Source organism: Cinclus cinclus, chromosome 9 (assembly GCF_963662255.1).
Source record: "Cinclus cinclus chromosome 9, bCinCin1.1, whole genome shotgun sequence".
NCBI classification, from domain to species: domain Eukaryota; kingdom Metazoa; phylum Chordata; class Aves; order Passeriformes; family Cinclidae; genus Cinclus; species Cinclus cinclus.
Window position 1 is genome coordinate 22,809,492 of NC_085054.1, and position 21,649 is coordinate 22,831,140.

At 38.4% G+C, this 21,649-nt stretch overlaps 1 protein-coding gene across 1 annotated transcript in view; it reads right to left on the reverse strand.

Annotated features, from left to right (window-relative positions):
* Positions 1-21,649, reverse strand: part of TMEM163 (transmembrane protein 163) — an 84,182-nt gene that overhangs the window by 22,447 nt on the left and 40,086 nt on the right. Inside the window, exons 3-4 of the mRNA XM_062498317.1 lie at positions 10,905-10,948; positions 9,724-9,815 (exon numbers count right to left, since the gene is read on the reverse strand). Of these exons, the coding sequence (XP_062354301.1) occupies positions 9,724-9,815; positions 10,905-10,948 (136 nt within the window). The remainder of the gene's footprint in view (positions 1-9,723; positions 9,816-10,904; positions 10,949-21,649) is intronic.

Sequence of the window (21,649 nt, forward strand, 5' to 3'; positions counted from 1 at the left end):
AACAAGTCTGTCAGTAGCAGTCTAATTACTTCCCAATTTTGTTAACTTCTGATACAATTAAAATGCAATATTAAAAACCTAACTTTCTTGTCAAATAATGCACTATTCTCCCACCTGTTGCATTCATGGCAGTATGCCAGATTAATTGACCTTTTTGGATGATATGGGTTGTTTGAGTTTGGGGCGTTTTTGGGGTTTTTTTTTTGTGGATTTTTTTTGGTTTTTTGTTTATTTTGTTTTGTTTTTGTTGTTGTTTTTGGTTTTACCAAAGTAAAGAGGCTCACAGAACAACAGAAAAGCTCAGGATAGAAGGAACCTCCAAATGTCATCTGGTCCAGCCTTTCATGGGAAAGGGGAGCCTAGATGAGATTCTCTAGCACCCTGTCCAACTGCATCTTGAAGACTTCCCACAATGAGGACTCTGCCACATCCCTGGGGAGGTTGATCCAGTATTGATTGTTCTCACTGTAAAAACCTGCTTTCTGGTAACAAGATTACTTGCCTTATTCAAGGAAAACATTTTGATCATTTCAGCTGAGCCACAGGGGTAAACATGACAAAAAGAACTGGAAAAAAAATCACTGTATAAACCACTTGGATTTGTATTCATATTCTTGAGACAGAAACTTTATTCTCACATTTGCAAAGCTGCCATCTAAACAAGCTTCAGTTCCTCATCCAATTCTCTAGCAATTTTCTAAATTCTGTACAATTCTGTCAATAAAAGACAGTACTTCTAATTTCAACATATATTTAGGTTATCCTAAAAGAGCTGGGTTTACCCCATTTTAATTCTGCATTTCCTTGATTGAATTAATAGTGGGACAATTTCCCAGAGAGGCTGTGGAGCCTCTACCCTTGGAAGTTCTGGAGACCTGACTGGATGAAGTTTTAAGTGACCCGCTCTGACCTCACATCTCACTCTGCTCTGAGCAAGACCCTGTGCCAGAGACCTCCTAATGCCCCTTCCAACCTGCATTATCCTGTGATCCTATTAATTTTTATTCACAAAATCTTTAACTCTGCAGGCTTTGTCAAGACCTTTCAGTACTAATGACCCCTAATAGCCCACAGAAAAGGAAATGTTAAAATCTCTGCAGGCTTCTTTCACCACTAAAGTGGTGAAAAATATTACTTTGCAAGGAACTGTAACTTCGCATTAAAATGAGCTGCAGGCCAATAAGAGCAATATGAGCTCTAAGCCCAGGAGAAATGTGAGCTTCTTCAGCAAAGCTGAGAAAAATCAGTTTTACGATGGATACAGAATTTAATCTCTGAGTAAACCCACCAATAAAACCTCTTGAGTGAAAGTAAGAAAAAAAATTATAAAAGTAATTATTTTAATAAAAACTGTTAAAGTGCTAAATCCTGTTTCCCTGTGATTAGAAGGGATTTTAGTATTAGTGGCTGACAGAGTGAATAACACATATGGAATCATTCAGGGGGAGTCACATGGTGTAACATGGAAGGCAATTGTCCAGGAGGCTTCTGCTGTTAGAAGTTAGGAAAATATTTTTGAGCATGAAGTATTCATTCACTTTCTAATTCTACATCTGTACTTTTTTCTCAATTGTCTTCTATGTCTAACCACATGAGAGGAACCCTTTACTATCTCCTTGCCTTGCTGGTACTCGTTTTCATTCTTCCTTCACAACACCAAACACAAATTACATTCTGTGACTGCTTCTTCATTAATAACTTGGAGCTTGCAAAAACCTGCACCACATTTCTTCTAGAGGAGAAGCTGAAACACAGCTAGGCCTACTTTCATTTAACACTGGTACTATGGCAGCTCTCACAGCCTACTTACAGTAGCCAAGTGTAAAATGCCAGCTACATCCAGCCCAGGATTTCTCAAGTGCAGTCAAAACTGAATGTTGGAATTTGGGAGGATAAGAATTTGGGAGGAAAAGGTTCAAATCTGGTCACCAAAAAATGATTTTCTGGTGGCAAACCAGTGGGATCTGCCCGATGGAGATGATGAGAAGCACGGTAGAGAAAATCTGCTGTCACACAAGTGAGGAATAGGAAGAATTGAGCAAGGACCACTCCTGCCATGAGAGAAGGGTGTGTAAAGAAGCAGAGGGAACCCATAAGCAGCTGTGCTGGGGATGTCTGACAGCACAGCAACATCAACATCACCTCTGCACACAGCCCAGCCACAGCAGGACCAGGTGACAGCAGCAGCTCTGCTTTGGGGACTGTGCATCTGCAGCAGGAAGGGCCTGTCCTGTGTACAGCACACTGTGCCACAGCTCTGCTGCTCTGTACTTTAAATAGAGGCCTCCAAATTACAATGCAGCTGTTCACTAACATTTTCTGCTGCTCTGCAACATTGCTGAGACCACTGTAGTCACATTTTTCATGAGGGTAACGTCCAGAACTCTGACAACTATAACATCTGTCTCTTAAACTCATTAAAGACTAACTCTAAAAAGAACTAATCACTGTGACATGTTATGGTAACACACAGGCAAAGGATGCAATATCAGCCTCAGTTGTGAGATTCCTGCTTATTTGTTGCAAATCTATTGCAAATCTAAATCTTCCTTGTGTCCAGTTAGTTATATTAACTACTGGTTAGTTATATTAACTACTGGTGTAGCTAATCTGTTACCAGGTGTAGCTCCTGAAGAGGTTTTGGACACCAAACTGTACAGAATCATAGCTGTTCAGAGTATTTACACCTACCTGGTATTGGGTGAGGAGGGAATGGAGTCAATTTAAGATGGACTTTAAAAGGAATGAAGTGGGCTTGCTGTTCATCACACATGTTCCATAATCCACCCCCAACTGCCAGGATCCAGATCAGCATCATTACAGCTACTCCTTTTTCTCTCATCATAAAAAAACATAAGCCTAAACTAGGTTACACAATAAAGAGAACACAATTAATAGTCCAAATCACCACTGAAAATCAATTTTTCAATTACTGTGTTAGAAAAGTGTGCCATGATATCAGGTGGTCTAACTTCTTAAAAGACATGGAGGGGAAATGCTGTTTCTGTCTGAGACTCAGATCAGCTCTGCTAGAGAACCATTTCATATTGAAAGTGTTACAGGCCTTCTAAAACTTTTATTATCCCTTAAGATTTTAACTAGTTGCTGCAGAACTGGTTATTTACATACTTTAACATCATGCAGCTGAACTAGAGCAACAGTTCCATAAATAATTTGATAATCCAGGTATGAAATATCTGCCAGAAAAGGTAAACAGATGTTTCTACAGCTGGGAGGAGTTTGAAAACTGTCATGACCTATTCTGTAGCTCCTAGGTCTGCACAGACTCTGCAGCTGCCTCGGAGTACACCTGCCTTACAACCACCCTCCTGGATCCAGCACTGCTCCTCCACTTCCAGCAGATGATCAGAGACTCTGCCATTCCCCTGAACCTGGAAATTAAAGCCCTTTGAGAACTTCTATAATATTCATTTTTATGGTGATCATCAAATTCCAGTACAGGAAACATCATATCCCTGATTTTACATACATAGGCCTATGTGTAAATACTAAGCAACATACACAAATGCTGCTCAATCAGCTACCAGTCAAGTAAAAGCAAAGGCTTCCATAGGTTTTGGATCTAGCTCCAGTAAAATCATTGCCAAGCCTACAGATGCCACAGTTTTTGAAACAGATTTTCAGAATATGTAAATATATACATTTCCTATTTCATATTTAATATAACTTGTATGTGCAATGATTTTTTTTTGGGTGTGCACACACAACCATAGGCATACATGCATTTGTGTCTGAGTAAGAGCAAAGATTGTGATTGATTTACTTTTGTCTGAATATGGGATAATGAATTTATGGAGAAATTATGATGTTTATTAAGTTAGCCTAACGAAGTACCTCTGAAACTTATATCTACCACTGTACCTGGATGTAGAATTTTGGCCAAATATTTCAGAAGAAAGAATGGTTTAGAAATCTTAGAAATTTAGAAATTTTCAGTGTGGTTAAAAAGAAACTATACTTCTCCTATAAAGCAGATATCCAAGCCCAGGTGAGCACTCCCTTTGAAAACTCTTCCCTGTGCCTCATTCTGTGGGAGACACATGAAAATGTGGTGTGAGGCAAAACTGCTGGAAGCTGAGAACCACACATGAGCTGCATAGGTAGGTTCTGAGCTGTTTGCTGTTTGCAGCTCCATGCATTTGACATTTTTCCAGATCACTTAGGTATTCCATTCACTCATCACAAAAGAGCTTTGCCTCCAGCCACAGAGGTTTGCCCTGAACTGTGGGTAGGTGTGGATTTTGCCATCTGTGCTTCAAGTCTCTTTCGTATGTATGGTATAGATAAAATTATCCACATTTTTTTTCAATGTGACTGGTATGTTGGGTCTGAACCCAGAGGATTATTTTCATTCAACACCGCCTAAATAGACAGTGCTCATTTAGCTGGGTTAACCAGTACAGCAGAGGCAATCCACACATGAAAATTTAAATACAATAGAAATACTGAACATGTGGGTGGCTTTATTTAATTCTGTGAACCAAGAGAGAATATGCACTGAAACCATCCAGATCAATATGCTTTCTTTTAAAATCAGAAGAAGAGAGAAGAGCCAGACCTAACTGCAGTGTGACAGTCATAAAAGGTGGCTTCTAATTCTTTCAAGATTTGAGTGCAAAAGTAGGATACATCACAATCCCCATATGCTAATTGTAATGCACATATATTCAGGATAACTTTTGCAAGGCTCCCCATCACCAGATCCCAGGGTAAATATTCCCAGGTGGTGTCACCTGAGCATGAGCAAGAGGGAAAAAAGGGTTACAATTACTTCGGGAGGTGAGGCTCTCTCAGTCTTAGGGTCTCATCACATTTCCTCATGTGATTCCTCATGTCATTTCTGATGAGGAGCAGTCAAATATCTTTCTTAGAGGTTGCTTTTAGCTGAAGATAAACTAGAAATTCTTGGATTAAACTCTTACTATTGTGTTCTTCTGAATGTCAAAAGAGGTGAGAACAACAGTTCTTCCTCCCCATAATTTAGGAACCTAGTAGGGAGCAAATCCCCAGAACAGGACTTCCTCATGTGGCAAATGGGCTCAGCATCCTGAAGGTATCAAATCCACAGCCACAGATGAGGTGTGGAGATGAAAGTTAAGTTGCAGGCACAGAGCAAAGCATTTAGGTAATGTCTAATTGCAAAATGACTGTTCTCTTGTGGCAAAAAGCTTTCTCAGAAGCAGGTGGAGCTATGACAGATATCTGCACCCATGTCTACCACACTGTAGATTTTAATTCCTGTAATTTTAGTATTAATATTTAGTATTGCTCAAGTTTCAGACAACAGCTCCACCAATATTAAAAAAAAAAACAACCCACGCATATCTGGATTCATTACCAGAATTATGGTATGGTATTATGTCATGTCAATATAGAGCACCACAAGTGTGTTTAAAATAATTAGTCCATGATATAATTTAATTTTCTTATTAGTTAATTAAGGAATGCATAGTTTGAGTCTGAAATACATATCAAAAAATCCAAGGAAACAAACAACAAAACCACAACCCCAAAACAGTGAAAGAAATGTAAGAAACGTGTGTTTTGTGCTCTTGCCATAATCCAGAATGTTCATCTGGCACTGGGTTAAGAAAGATGTTGACAGACTGATTCCTGGGAAACACAGAATTTAACTTGAGATCATCAACAAAAATAATATATAGCAAACACCACCTGCAACTGTCAAGAATCACAGTTTTAAATTTGCTGTACAGAGTGGGGTTTTGCAATAGAAAACCCAGTAGCCAAAAATCCCAGAATCAATGGACTCCACAGGGATAGGCAGATACTGGGTCCTGTACTGCATTGCAGAAAAGCAAGATCTTTCCAACTAACTGTAGTGAAAAAGCTCTGGTTTTTAAAGGTTTCCCACAAGGCTGTGAACATGTAGTTTGTTATTTTGTTCTTCTGACTTTTTTGGTGGTATTTCTCACTTTCCCCTCAGACACAATTCCTGCACTCCAAGTCCTTCATTCCTGAATTTAAACAGAAGTGAAATGCTGCCCTTGGCTGTACAGGCAGTTCAACATCTCATGAGACATTATTCCTGTCTTCTATTAAGAAATTTCTTCTACAGCTTATTTACTGAGTTTGTTTAAGCAGATGAAAAACCACTGTTGCCAAACAAGTGTCAGTAAAGTTCTTCCTTCAACAGATTCATATTTGCTTCAGCAAGCCAATAAGCTACCAAGCTGTTAAAGGTTTACTAAAGGGCAGAATATTCAAGGCATTTGTAAACTGGTTATGGAGAGCAGCCAGGGGGACCATTCACATTTCTTTGCACATCCTAAACACCTCAGTCAATTTCAGTTGTAAATTTTCATCTTTAATGGAGATTTCAATTTTTTTTTCCAGTTATTTCAGCACTCATTTCTTTAAGTCCTTGATCATTGCTTTTTGATGACTTGCTTAGCACCTTTACATTTCCTGCATGTTAATTTACAATCTAGCAGATCACACTGAGCAGATCAAGGACTCATGAACTATGCATGTACTCTGACTTTCTTCCCAGATATCTGCAGTCCTTCCCAACTCTTGCATTGCCTCAAGACCACAATTCTTTCAAGGACTCTTCTAAAAAGCATCATTCATCCCGCTTCCACATACTCTTTCATTAATGAGCCAGCAAGGCAGAGTCAAGCAGTGGCTCTGAATCTTACAGTGGTTTAATCCCTGATCTTGGTGAATGTTTTAGCCTTTCATGAAATGAAATAAAAGCAGTCTGAGCAGCAGCAGGAAGGGTGACAGAACCCTAGAATTGTCACTAAAGGACTCTGGAGCAAAAGGAGTTTTCTCATCAATCCTCCCAGTCAAAGCAAAGAGATTTGAGGTGGCTGAACCTGGACAATCAACAAATGGTTACAGGACTGATGCCACTGCCAGGGGTCCAGCCTCTTCTGAGCTGTGTGTTGTGGTTGACACCCTGGAGGGAAGGGATGAACCAAAAATACTGAGAAAGCACGTTCTCATCTCACCCCAGAAAACAAGAGAAATCAAATGATCTAATAAAAATGAAATGCATTAAAAGGAGTTAAACTCAGCAGGAAACATTTGCATGATGGTTTCAGCACTCCAATTCCCCTGAAGTCAAATGGAAATGCATTGGTTCCTCTTAGCAGAACTTGGCACAGCAGCACTTCTGTAGTCTTAGGAGTGCCAGCCCATCAAATGCTGCAGCTCCAACTGCCATATGGCCACAGCTGAAGTAAGACCACACATTTCTTTTACATCTTAACATTTTATTCTCAGTATTTAATTCACAGCACATCATGAGTCAGGCTGTATTCTCTGTGCCTTTTCCTGGGGGTGTGTTTTTCAGTCTATCTTTATGCTCTCTCTCAATGACGTCCAAGAGCTAGGACTGAACCTAACACTGCCTTTTGCATGAGAGGCTTTGCACTGATTTTAACAGATTTTGGATTAATCTTGTGCTGTCAAGTTTATGAAAGAGGAAGTTTTATAAATTTGTAAAGCACAATTAATTGGCAATTCCACTTGCCTTTTGCCAAGGAGCTAAGGGTATTTTCAGGTGTGTTAGGATACACATACAAATACAATATCTAAATCAATAAAAACCAGACCTATAAATAAAGAACTGAACTGAAGCTACTCTGGCACACCTTTTACTGATAAATAGACCCCTGCACTAAGGCAGAATATGGCCAGGCACACAAAAACAGGAACATGTAACATTTAGTTTGTTATTTTGTTTTTCTGACTTTTTTGGTGGTATTTCTCACTTTCTCACACAGCACAACCTAAGCACCCACACAAACTTGCACCACAGGGTCCAGGAGTCTGAGGGAGGAGGCCCACAGCAAACAGGGATTGTGACAGACCAGGTGGAGTTAGAGACTAATATGATACAAAGATTATTCATTAGCTGAGCAAGCAGCCAGCAGGCGTCATTGCAACATTTTCCCAGCATCGAGGAGGAAAAATAATCACATGCAGTGTTTCAAGCTGGAGATTGATTAAACACAACAGGAAATTAGACATGTGCCTCCCTCAAAAATCTGACACAGTAAGAGTTGCCTTAAGCACCACAACCATCTCACCACCTCTTTGCTGTCAGTACTGGGGTGGTTCTCCTATCAGCTCTGGAAACAGAGGGATAACCAGGCTGGCTATCCAGTGATTCATATTCCCAGCAGATGGGAACATTCTTTCACTTGATACTGAACTCATCGTGTAACCCTAGCTGTCTCCAACCAGTGGGCATGGCAAGTCGTTCACTGACTTAATTCAGCCTTATCTAAAGCAGAGGGATTCTATGAAAGCAAATTGAGAATGAGCATAAAAACCAGGAAAATATATTTACTATTTTGCCTGTTCACTTTGCTGTCTTAGCCCATAGGGATATGTTGAGTCTTCTTTTGTATTGGGATTTATTTTGTCTTTTAAACACTTAACAAGGTTCACTTGAAAAAGCTCAGCAGAAGGAGATTTCAAAAATATGTTAATTAAACATTGACAGGAATCTCTGTGGACACCCACAAAAGCAAGATACGACGAAAATGTCTGTTAAAATCTCCAAATCTGTGCAAGAAGACTAATTTTAATCACATTTTTCTGAATTTATATTTATGAATCAATGCCACAATCAGTCTTTTATGGCCTTTTATTTCAAACTATTCTGCATGGAGCCCTGCCAGAAAGGAACTCACAGCCCTGGCAAGCTGTTGAATGAGCCTGAGTTAATGCATGTAAGAATACTGCTTGCTTTTACTTAGTTTTTAGAAAAAGATTGTGAAGATGTGATTGAGACCCTCCAGTGTGGCTTTTGATTGTTGGTTTTCTGTGGGATTTTCTTTTGATCCTACCACTTAGGTAATCTTCAGTTTCATCAAGCTGCCCTTAATTAAAGGGAAATCATAGGAGGTGTTTCAGGACAAATCTTATCCCACTTTATTGTAAAATTGCAGTCCATTCCAGGGGACAGTGGAACTATTTTCCAGCCAGATGGGATGCTACCAACAATGGTAGTACAGAGAAAAAACAAAAACAGTCAAATGTACTGCAATTATCCACTTAGATGCCAAAATTTGAGTAGGAATTTTAAATCTTCTTTTTGCATTAGTTGGAAAAAATTCTTGAGTCAATCTTCACCTGATCTCCTCAGCTGCCATATGAATCACCCAGAGAAATGCTGCACAATGATGCAGAACACAATTCCCACTGTGATCAATACTGCACTGCATATTTTTCCTCCATAGGATATATAAAACAAGCATTAAATATTAAAAAACTGTTTGAAAAGTAAGCATAAAGATGACATGCATAATTACTATACTCTTAAAAAGTTAAAGTGATTCATATTCAAACTTGTTAAGGGAAGTACAAATATAATACAAGCATCAATTTCAAAAAACCATACTCTAGTAAGAATAATTCAGTAAGATGCAGAATTATAGATTTAGAAATCTAATACAGATTGCAAATACTATTCCTTTGATACGGGTGCTGCAAGAGAAAACAAATTGCAAAGGCCTAACCATTGCTATGTTGGCTGAAAAGAAACTGAAAATCACAATCACAGGAGCTTTGCCTAAGGCTGCGTGCTTGAGAGCAAGCAGTGAGCTGGCAGAAGGAAAGAATACTTGCTGACATGACAAAATTTTTTTGTCAAAGCTCTGGAATCTGCAGCCTCCCATCTTGACAACAGAGCCCCTCGCAGAGGCAGAAGGAACTGGGTGTACTCACATGTACTCCCTGTGTGCAGAGTGCACAGCGGCTGCGTTGCTGTAACGCCACAGAACTATCGCTGACGACAAAACATCCAGGGTGGCATCAAACTGAAACACAGACAGAGGCAATTGTTTTGTGGGCCATTAAATGTGCCCTGCACTAAGAGCAATGCATTTACCATCCTGCTGCACAGGCACAAAGCAGCTTCAAATAAATCACTTTAATGAAAGCAGGATTTACGTGTATTGAATTGATCTTCACATTTTCGCCGTGTGTTATTGCACAGTGATACACTTCAGAGCTCATAAAGTCAATCAAGGGATTTCAAAAATTTTAATTTTTAATCTATCACCTGTGAAGAAGTTAAGAACAAAATAAACACCACAGTCTGCCACTGTAACACCCCAAGAGATAAAATACTAACATGATTCTAACAAAGTCTGTAAAGAAATAAGTGCAGAAAAATGCCTGTCAAACATTCCTTTTTCCTGCAGTCACTAACTTCCTGCAATAGCTTTTGCTTCCCACCAAGAAAATATTAACTTTTTTTCCAAAATCCCACCCAGATTTCATTCTTTATGAATGTATTATTTGTGGATCATCAACAAAATTGCCATGTTTGTATTCCAAACGAATGCAGATGTATAGACTTGTTTCACTGTAAGAACTTTCATGTCAAACTTCCTACAGAGTCAATCTGACCTTCAAAACTGAAAGCTAAAGATAAATTATTTGATATGAGTCATTGCTTGTCATTAGGAATTTTTTGCTCTGATACTAATCCAGAAAGTCAAGGCAAGGAGGGGAAAGCTGTCATTCTGCTAAAGTCCATAGCAGTCTTACCATCAGCTTGAATGGGAAAAGTTCAGAAGGGAACTTCAGAATCTGGCTTAAGTTCAACAGCAAAACTGATTTTTAATTAAGAGATTTTGTATCTGGTGGATAACATCTGCCAACAATAAGGTATAAGCATGGGTAATAACTCCAGGATATGACTTAATGAGCAGAAACTGAACAAGTGCAATTACAGTATCTTTGCCTTTCCAATGCCTGACTTTAGCACTATTTTTTCTAATCCATTATTGACTTTGCACACCTTTCCATGAATTTACCATAAGAAAAACATGCAGTATTCCATGTTCAGAAAAAGCATTTGGAAAAGAAAAAGAAGTAGATAATATTGAATCTCTACTTACAGCAAATCCAAAGGATGATGCACTGTACCTCATTACGGAGACAGCTAAAGGAAAGAAAATATTATTTAGAATAACTTTAAACTTTCTTTGCATTTTTTTTTCTGTTGTTCAAAATCTGCAAAACCAGTTTGAACACATGGATTTACTTTCACTCAATTCTCACTAGAACAACCTGACCCAACACTTTAAAAATGTCTACAAAAAGACCTTGTGCCACAGGAAATGGTTAGAAAACTCCAGAGATTTCTTCAGAAACTCTTATGGGGAAGATCGAGCAGCATTCAGAAAGTCTGAAACAAGATGTGTTTTAAATGCATGTTTGAGCAAAACCATTTTGAAATCACAATATCAAACTCTCAGAAAACTTAACACATCTCAAAGTGGTCTTTGCTGCTGCCAGGAGTTTCAGGCCACCTGAGCAGGGTGACAGAAAATGGCACATGCCCATTGAGATTTCTTGAGTGCCATCTTTTCAGCAAAAAGCCCAAGAGTACCTCACACAGCCCCAAAAATGCTTCAGATCCCATCATTTCTGTGGCTTCCAATGGAAAAATATCAGTAGGAATAGTTTTGACCAGCCCTGGTTTGGACCACATAGTACATTCTAAAAAATAATCAATACTGAAAATGGGTTAATACCTAGAAAAAAACCCACTTTTTTATATTTTATTCCTCACATCCTACTTCCATCACCTCAGTTTCCAATTCTAGGAAGGCCTGTGCCAGAACAAATACTTCAACAGCCCAGAGGAATACCAGGGAAGAAGAAGGGACCAGTGGAAGAGAAGTCTCCTGGAGATGGGACTTCATCAAACGCAGCTCTCAGACTCTCAGCAATCCCAGCCAAGCTCTCAGGCATTACTGAGCAGCTCCACCCTTCTTGCTGTGCTTTGTGAAGGACCATCTGAACCTCTGCTCCCTGAGTAAACTCACAGAACTCCAGCTCCAGTATTAAGAGGGCTTGAAATAAAGCCTGAAAGGATTGATTTGAGTACTCTTATATGAGCAGATATCAACTAACTTAACATTTTTGTAGGAAAAACACTTAAATAAACCAAAACAACAGACTCATCTATGGCTTTGTCAATCTTAGGCTGACAAATGCAGTATCTCATTCTCAGTGTTCATTAGAGCAGCTTGGCAGAACAGAGACTATGATTTGACTGTTCTTTTCAGTAACAGCAAGCTGAAGTTCTGTGGCACCTACCTTGATAAACAGAAATTAAATTTTTTTGGGAAAAAAAACCCCTTTGTTATGGATCTAAGACCTAGGTGTGGCCACAAGCATGCCAGATGTCACAAATACTTGGACTTTTATCACTGCTTTTGGCTAAAACACTAAGAAAAGTCATCAAGGTTCCTCTCCAGACTCCAATTTTCTCAAAGTTGAAGAGTATTGAAACAGTGCAGATTTACATCTCCCTCTCATTTTAAAACCATGATTTCCCACTCTTCATTCCCTAGATAAAAAAAGAAACTATATTTCTTGGTCATACTTGCCAGTGATCTGCAAATTTCAACACTTCACTGCATAATAATAGATTGCCTATCAAATTTTCATTGTCTGCCTCCTTAGAGGCACATAGTTTCAAAATCTGCAGCAGTTGCAAAAATAAAAAAAAAATATGGGGATTCACAGGTACATACAAACTTGCAATGTTCCTGTCATTGCTGCTTCCATATGATACAGTTCAAAGCAACACTTTTACTCCTACTTCTATTTCTAGCTTATCCTTCTAGTGGAATTAACTCTTCAGTTTTTACTAAATTGCCCGTTCCTTTCCCAAACAGACCCAGATTTTAAACAAACTAATTTTATGGTTCCTTTAAAAATGAATATGCAATTTCCTTGGTGATGAACTGCATACAGATAACCACACCTTAAGGATGGTAGAGGGAACAAATTTGGTATATTTAAAGCACAGGGAATTCAGCATGAGAACTATTTTTATTTTATGTATTCTATCACAGCAGTAACACACAATCTGTTTGTCCTGAGCTATCTAAAACAGCAATGAAAAACAAATATTAACTAACAGTGTCACAACTCTGCTCAAACCTTTTTGCTAATTAGTGAATATGACTAGGACTGGCATCCTACAACACTAACTTTCAGTTGTAGAAAGCCATAATAAAGGTAATAAAGATATTTTAAGCACTGTAAAGATATATTTCTATATTATTTATTTACATTTTGTTTTTCTAATGGAATAAACAATGCATTTCTCTTTTTTTCACAGTCATAACAACGTTAAAGCATTTTCAGCCCCGACTTAAGTACATTAATATTTCTGGCTGGCAAGTACAGTCATAAAGCTTCCCAGTAAGTCATCCCAGCTTAAACAGGATGTTTGTCCATGAGTCCAGGCTCTGTGGCAGTAAAAGCAGCTCTAATATTGGATTACAGGGAATTAACCAATACAGGCTGCAACAGACTAACCACATCCACTAAAAACAACTGGTTCCCACTCCAGACACTGAAGCTCAAAGGACTCTTGGGGAAGGATTTCTTAGCAGCCAAGCACTTGAGAGACCTGAGAAAAGGAATAATTGATGTCTCCAGTATCACTGCTGGGCTCCAGGAGCAATGTAGGGCACTGCAGGGATGGTCCACAGAACTTTTGCTGATCCCTCACCTTCCCAAAGTGTATTTTCAGCTACTCCCAGATGGGAATTAAAAAAAAAAAAAACAAAAAAAAAAAACCCAGAGATTCCTAATCTCCATACTGAGTCAGAAGAATGTAGGAAACAATGAGGAAAGAACAGAGCAGGCAGTTTAAAACCACTGTGAGGCCACATTTAGCAGCTACACTGCCATGACAGTGGGAGCCTGCTTTTAGCTGTTTTACTGGCTAAACTGGACAATGTTTTATTACCTCCACAATAAAACAGATAATCCTAATGCATTTTCCTGCCATTTTTAAACAGAACTTGCAAGTAGTCAGAAACTAAAAATAGAGCCAGCACAGTAAGCAACAAATCTTCTGCTGTCTCCACCTGCACAGCAATATCAATTTGTGAAGTCTGCCAGCCTGTAGGTGAGGTTTTGCTGGAATTCCTTCACCCCTTTCAAAGTGATTTCCAATTTTAAAAACAATAACCTATTTCCCACAGCTTCTACCCTCACCAAAATATGGCTCTTACTCCTTTCATGTGCCTCAGAAAGGAATCATGTAACTAGGACCTTAAATCCACAAAATAGCTCCAATTTAACTTTCCGGACATCTAATCTGCCACCAGCCTTTATCAGGTTTAATCCAGCTCAGATTTGTTCTAGGGTGAGACCCTGCAGTTACCCTGGGACTCTCGTTTCCTCCCCTGTGTTGGGAGAGCTCCCTGGCACCTTTTTGTACAAACCTAGGAGACAAGAAATAGGAGAGAAAATTAACTCTGACTCCAGGCCTTTCAAACAAAAATTTTGGGATGAGTTTGACTACAATTGAGAGATGGTACATAAAAACTGCTCCTCCACCTGTCATAAAAACCTCCTCTTACCTACTTAGGATGGGAAAAATTCTTTTTAGGCAGCTCCTCTAGATGGAACAATCACTCCATCATGTCTGCTTTGAAATTAGTCTTTCTGAAAGACAAGCTTGGATGTCAGCACATAAAATACCAAGGCTTCAAAAACACATGACCTGGACTTGGCAGAAATCAGTCAGGCAATTTGAACACTGCTGAAAGTGGTGGGTTTATGTCTATATATTACCATGCAGATCTTGCAGGTTGTATAGTCACAAGCAAGAGGAACTGGAGGTTCTGCTGAATCAGAAATTATACTGAAATACAGTCTGTTTTCATTGCCTAGTGTTGGTAAAACATCTAAAACTAATGTTACAACAAATATTTCAAAATAAATCCATTCCAAACTGAGAAAAACAAGCAGTTATTTTATAAAAAGCCCTCACAACAACTGAAGGCAAAGAACAGACATGTCTGATAATGTTAATACTTGTTAAAAGAGCTACTAACCCAGATCAACAGGAGCACATACCTTTCCTCAGGTGTCTTCTCCCTTCCCCAAAATTCTAGCAGAGGAAAAATTTAAGGATTTTTATGCACATGCATTAAATTTTTGCAATCAGCAGCTACAAGTGGCTGGCACACATTCAGTTATCTCAGACACAAGTCGGCCAGATACCTTATCTACATGGGTAAATCCAGAGCTATCCATCAGTGTCATCCTTCTAGATCCATATTTCTATCCCAAAGTAATTTGCAAAAGTGTACCAACATTATCTATACAAAACCTTTGGCTCATTTTCTAAGTTTATACTGCATCAACATGGTAAAGGCCCTCACTCCTGCTCAGTACCATTACACTGCTATGCATCTACCAAGTGAAGCCTAAATTTAATGTACATCAAACCTGGATCTTCATCTCATTTGAATCTACGACCAATTTTAAAGAAATCCCTAAGAGGGTTCATTTTTCCACCTGCCTGAAAGGTGTCACAGCAATGCTGTGCAGAATGAACTGCAGGAAAGTCCTTGGAGATTTCAGTCCTTGGGTGTCCCACAAAGGGGCCAGACTGGCCAAACTCACAGGACTGCCCACTCCTGAACTGAGAAATAATCCTACTACAGAAAACAAGGTATAACTTTTCAAATGATGAAAACATTCCCCTTGTGGAGAACACAGTGAGCCAACTACAGCACAGCAAACTGAGCATAGCAGTGATATAAATCCTCTGAATGACAGAGACACACACTGACAGTAAATCTGTTCCTTATTTCAGGAAAAGAAATGTCTGGGATATCTTTTAACAGCTGCTGAAATATCTTCTATCGACACCGAGCTTTCCCTGCCACCCTTCAGTGAGTAGAGCACTAATAAATGGTCAGCCAACTATACTAGAGCTGTCGATTTTCTATGGCACTCTCCCAGCATCACCAGAGATGAACACTAGGAACCATTTCCTTAGGGAAAGCTGTTTGTAAACAGAAATCAGGCAACTACCATCAGGCAGAGTTAGCAGCAATTTCCAAGGCTGCTTAGAGCCCATACAGGAGCAATATTCCAGCAATATTCCAGCATGTACAAGTGCTCTGCAAGCACAGGAAACAGCAGGATCCCTCCTGTCTGGCATCCCACTGCTTCACACACTCCTGTGCTTCCTCTCTCAGGTGCCAACCTTCTGTTTTCAAACAAGATCATCTCAAGAAAAAAAAAAAAATAAACTGAGCAAAGGAGGACTTGGTCTTTTTGTTTAGTTTTGGCTTTCCAGGGGGCTGGAACTAAAAGAGGGCTCATATGTTACAGCTCCAGTTGAGCTTTATTGGGATACTAAATGCATACGCTGGCATTTCAGAATAGAAATAATGAAACTTTTAGATCTATAAAAAACCAGCTAGATTTGTGGCGCAAACTCTCTGTAACTGAATGTACAGGTGCATACTTTCATCTGTTTTATTTCAAATGAGGTCACTTGAAATGCCCAAAATAACTCACTGCAATGACATTAAAGCACATTGTCTTTTAATGAAACTATGTATTATTGATGCCCCCACTCCAAATATAACAACTGAAATGGCCTAGAATGTTGCAAATGCTTGTAACTGCACATTTACCAGGAAGGTTTTTGCAGCTTATGTCTCCGATCTGCAAGTTTTGTAATTTTGAGTCTGGAGTGATCTTCCAAAACTGAAGGAAGCACTTTGACCCTGAACAGGGATGAGGAAGGAGTGGTACCTTGTCTAAAAAAAGCCACAAATTACCACAAATGTTGGGTGATATCAGACACACTCAACAGCTGTTTCTAAAGCCCTCTGGCCAAGATTTGTAACTTCTTGTACCCAGAGCAGGGTTATCTAGATTTAATGACCTGGGAAACTCTCCAAACATAAAATTTCTCCCATTTTTTGTTTTACTGACTGGAGGCAAGAGAAGCATTGAGGTCCTACTCAGCACAAAAGAAAAAATAAAATACAAAAAAATTAATAACCAACAAAAATTGTTCTTGAGAGTCTGAACAGTTGATTTAAAACAAAATTAACAGAATAAACCAGGACACTGAGGTGAAGAACATTATCTGACCTAAAGGGTTCCTGGAAGCTTCATAGGGATTCAACAAACTCATGTTTTATTAATGTATCCTCAAACCTGTGACAGCTTGGACACAGATTAAACATTTTTGTCAGTCATTGGTGGTTTTGAATTGTTAATCAAAGAGATGAAACACTGCCATTATTCTCAGGTTCTGGTAAGTTCTTGTCATGTGGTCACATTAGGAAGATGAAGAGATCCTTTCAGAAAGATAATTAAAGACAGATATTGTACAAAAGCTCAGATGTATTAACATAGAATTTGTATGCAAGGATACAGGCCAACTGCAGCACAGCCAACAATGAATGTATGAATATCATTGGCCATGCTATTGGCTGTGTATTGGTGTCTGTAAGAAAAAAATATTGTTAATAACTTTTATTTAGAAGCACAGCTCACTTAAAAGAGCATGACCAGTGCGGACGGCATCCCCTACCCCTGGCAGGGTTATTTGTCTCCATTCCTGTAAAGAAGTCTACTTTCATTTCAAAAAAGATGCTCAATTTGAAGTTTGCCAGATTTAGGCTAGAATAAATATATCAGAAATGTCCAAGTGCCAAAGCTACAGATTCTGGCTATTTTTCTATTTATTTTTGCTCTCTATTTTCATGTTACTATTTCAAACTTGACTGTGAACAAGTTGGGGTATTTTAGAAATTGAGAGTATTAAAACTTTTCCTTTCAGTGTGTGTGTGTGGAGGAAGTTATGGGTTATTATAGACAAGTAACTATACTTAACAATTACATTAAAAAAAAAAGTCTTCCTATTTCAGAAGAAAGGAAACAGAACTGGATCAAGGACCACAGGAGATATTTGAAGATCAGAGATCCAGAATAAGCTGAATAATCCAGAAGAACAGGACTCTGAAGAGAGAGTGGAACTGTGTGAAAAGGCAGGTAGGTCCAGGTGGCTGGCACAGTCCCACACACCTTACTGCCAACCCTGAGACATTTTCTTTCCTAGGATTCTAATCTCTACAACAGGGTGCAAGTACTTCCACAGTTCAGCATGTCATACACAGGGAAAATCATTCTACCATATGAAAGAATGGAGTAATTCTGCAGAGTGACAGCAGGCACCATCAATATCTTATCTATTTGAATAAACTGTGTGGTGCTATGACCTGCCTTTTGTACTGCACATTGTCAAAGCCTTAACTTTTAGAACTGCAAACTTTACCCATGGAAAACAGTACCCCAATTAGAAACCTTCTGTAGGAGCTTTATGGCATTCCCACAACTCAACAGTTGTGAGGGACTATTTTTATACTGAAAGTATTTGAACAGGCTTCTGAAAATCAAAGCAGATTTCTTCTATAGAGAAATACAGCATGGCTTCAAAAGTCTATCAAGTGCTGAAAATAACTTTCATTTTGAAAATTACTTTGCATTGTCCCTTAACTTTCATTAGTATAATGTAATTATAATTACTGAAACTGATGTGACTTGTGCACCCCCACTGGTAGGTTTTAAAGCTTGTTTTTGTCCTGCTGAAACCTCTAGAACACAAATGCAGTGGGAGCCATGAATGCAAAGGTGACTATTTTAAGCATCTCTCATTTTAGCTCCCTATGAAAAGTTCTGAATTTGGATCAGAGAAAAATGAGTCCATACAAAACTGACAGCTGGACACCAAATAATGAATACACCCAAAAAAAATTATAAGAGCTATTAAAAATTACATTCAAACTCAGGGATCTGAGAACATAGAGGCAGGCTGAAACTTTTTTAAAAATACTTTTCTAGTTTAGCCACCTATCTATGTTCCATTTTTTTATGATGGTAAAAGAATGCTTGTCATTTTCTTTGATATTCTAGTTTGGTTCCTCCCTTAACTCATAGGTGGTTGTCTTGCAATGCTGCTCTTGAAGAAGTTAAATAGAAATATAATAAATTCTCTTCACATTTACATTTGGGATTTAGAGACCTAAGGCTACTATCCTGATTGGAGCTCATCCACACCTGACCAAAACCAAAACTGGAGATTTATATTGATTTCTCTGTGCATGGCTCTCCTGAACATTCCAAGAATGGATTAAGGTGTGTGAGCACAAGACCAGAAAAAATTCATACTCATGATGTTTCATCTCATACAAAATGCTTGTTCTCTGAGCATTTTAATGAACTTAGATATATGAAAACGGGGGAAGATCCAAACGGAAAAGCATTGGTTGCTGCAAGATAATTAGTTGCCTTCACAGCCCTTTTCATCATCCCTATTGATTTCAGAGACAAGACACATTTCAGGGCACCCCTATTTAATTAGAGCAGCTCCAGAGCCAAAACAAGCTGCCAAGTGCAATTAAGCAGGCTGCCAGAATACAGCACAATCTTAGAGATTTTCCTTTTATAAAGAGAGATTAGGAATGAACCATCCCAGACAGCTGTGACTTACTGGAGAAACTTTAAAACCTGGTTTTACATACATGTCTAAACAGAATTCCAATTTATTTTTTTTTTAAATTTGCTTTTTGATGTAAAAAAATTTAGATACCCCAACTAGCTGTGGGAAAGGACACCTGACCAGACTTCTCCAGCCCATTTTAGTATCTAGGAGCCTGAGGACCTGTTCTCAGAAATTAAAGACACAGCATGTCATGCTAAAAACATTTCTACATAGTTCTTCACAGCTATTCCATAGCCCGTTAAATCCTTCTATTTAATCTTCAGTTTTGACAAGTGAGAGTTCAGTTCCTGCCATTTAACATAAAAACTAGTAAAACTCCAACAGAGGTGTTCCCACACTCTAAATCTGCAGTTTAAAAAATGCAAAGTCATTTGCTGTCCCTTTACTGGTCAGTTTGTTCAAGAATTTCTTTACAAAGCACCAAAATTCACACCTGGAAGGATTATATTGCAATAAAGCAACAGATATTATGGAACTGAGAGTAAATTGGGAGAAATACCACAATTATAATTAATTTTGCTAGTAAACCTACAAAATACCAATACAATGGTCACTCTGAATAAGCAAGTTTATTCATAATGTAATCTCAGTACTGCCCTATCAGTATTTATTTACATTTACTGTATTGTCCGATAATCTGTGCTAGTTTATCACTTAGATTGTTACACTAAAAACTCATTTCTATGATCAGATAACTTGAAATAAAGAGATGAGTGAAAATGTTACTTTGTTCAGTTAGACTAAATGGCAGATTTTATCACTTATTTCCATATATTTTATCATGGGTCATGATCAAAGTAACATTAAACTACCATTTCCATCTCTGACAGGGAAAATGATGTTATTTGTACAAAGATGTGAAACAGTCCAGGTAACTCAAGTAAAATGGATTGATTTCAGCTCACCAACTAGAAGATAGTAGATGGGCTCTACTTCTTGTACAGCTGCTGGAATGCCAGGAAATCTTCAAGTTTGAAGTGGATTACTAATGCTTCTTTAATAAAAACCACTAGGCAATGGGAATTCACCCTTCTTGCACAAATTTAATTGAACAGTCAAGTTCTGAACACAAACAATTCTGTTAAATCAAAAGTCAGAAAGAAAAATAGAAAAAGAAAATCCTCTGTGCTATCTTTTATCTTTTTAAGCTGAAATATAATATAAACAAACCTGGGGAGAGAAGCAACTGTCTGCTGCTTTTCAGTTGAATGTAACTGTAGGGAGGAATTGCAGGCCCTTCAGACAAATCTCTTCCTCAGACAATGTGTTAATCTCAACAATCTATTGCTAAAGGCTGCAACAAAGAGCCCTGTCATCAATCCTCCTTCAGAGCTGTAGCAGGGGATGCTCTGCCAGCAAGGATGCCACAGACACACAGCACACATAAAATAGCTCTGCACTCAGGCTCAGCCTACAGCTCAAGAGCAAACCCAATATATCACATCAGCTGTGAGCCCTAAGTCATTAAGCAAAAATTAAAATGAAATGTGAGCCTTCCTGACGAATTTCCTTTGTTCTGAGTTTTTTAAAGCAACTTCTGTTAGTAGCTTTTAAATGCCTTAATTCTAAATAAACCATCTTGCAACATTTTAGAACTGTTGCCATTTTCTTCCAATGGCATGGTCCTGACAACAGGCAGCAATAGGAAATCATATCCAGCCATTCAAAGACTGGGAAGGGCTTCCCTGACAGACCCAGAGTCGTAAAACCAAAAGAAAACCCACTGAGTGACTGACATGCCACACTGCTCTGCATCTGCCCAATTCTAGAGTAATTGGCTTGACACATCTTCTTCTAATTCTGATCAAAGTAACAGAGGACTTGCAATCCTTTCTGATGAGATGAGTTTAATTTATTTGGACAGAAAACAGTGCAGATAATATCATAAAAAATGTGATGATAAGACAGAGGGATATTACAAGGTTGTACATTGCTATTTATAACGTGTAATCATGTCAATAAAACTCAAACTACATAAATTATTTTTTTCTGTTCCATGCACAACAGCTCTTGAAAAGCTCTTGAAAAGCCTTACAAACATATTCCCAGGATAAAACCTGTTATGTCAAGCAGGATATATGTATGTTTTTAACATACAAAGAATTTCTCCTGTTGATCTTATTGCTTTTCTTTCCTGTTATGCGGTCTTCAAAACAAAGATTAAAATGTTATGTGTCAGTACAAAGGGAATGTTTAAAGAAGAATTGATATGCACTTCATTTGGAGTCCAAATGCATTTTCAGTAGAAGACACTAAGCACCAACAACCCATGGAATTATCTAAGATATCCTG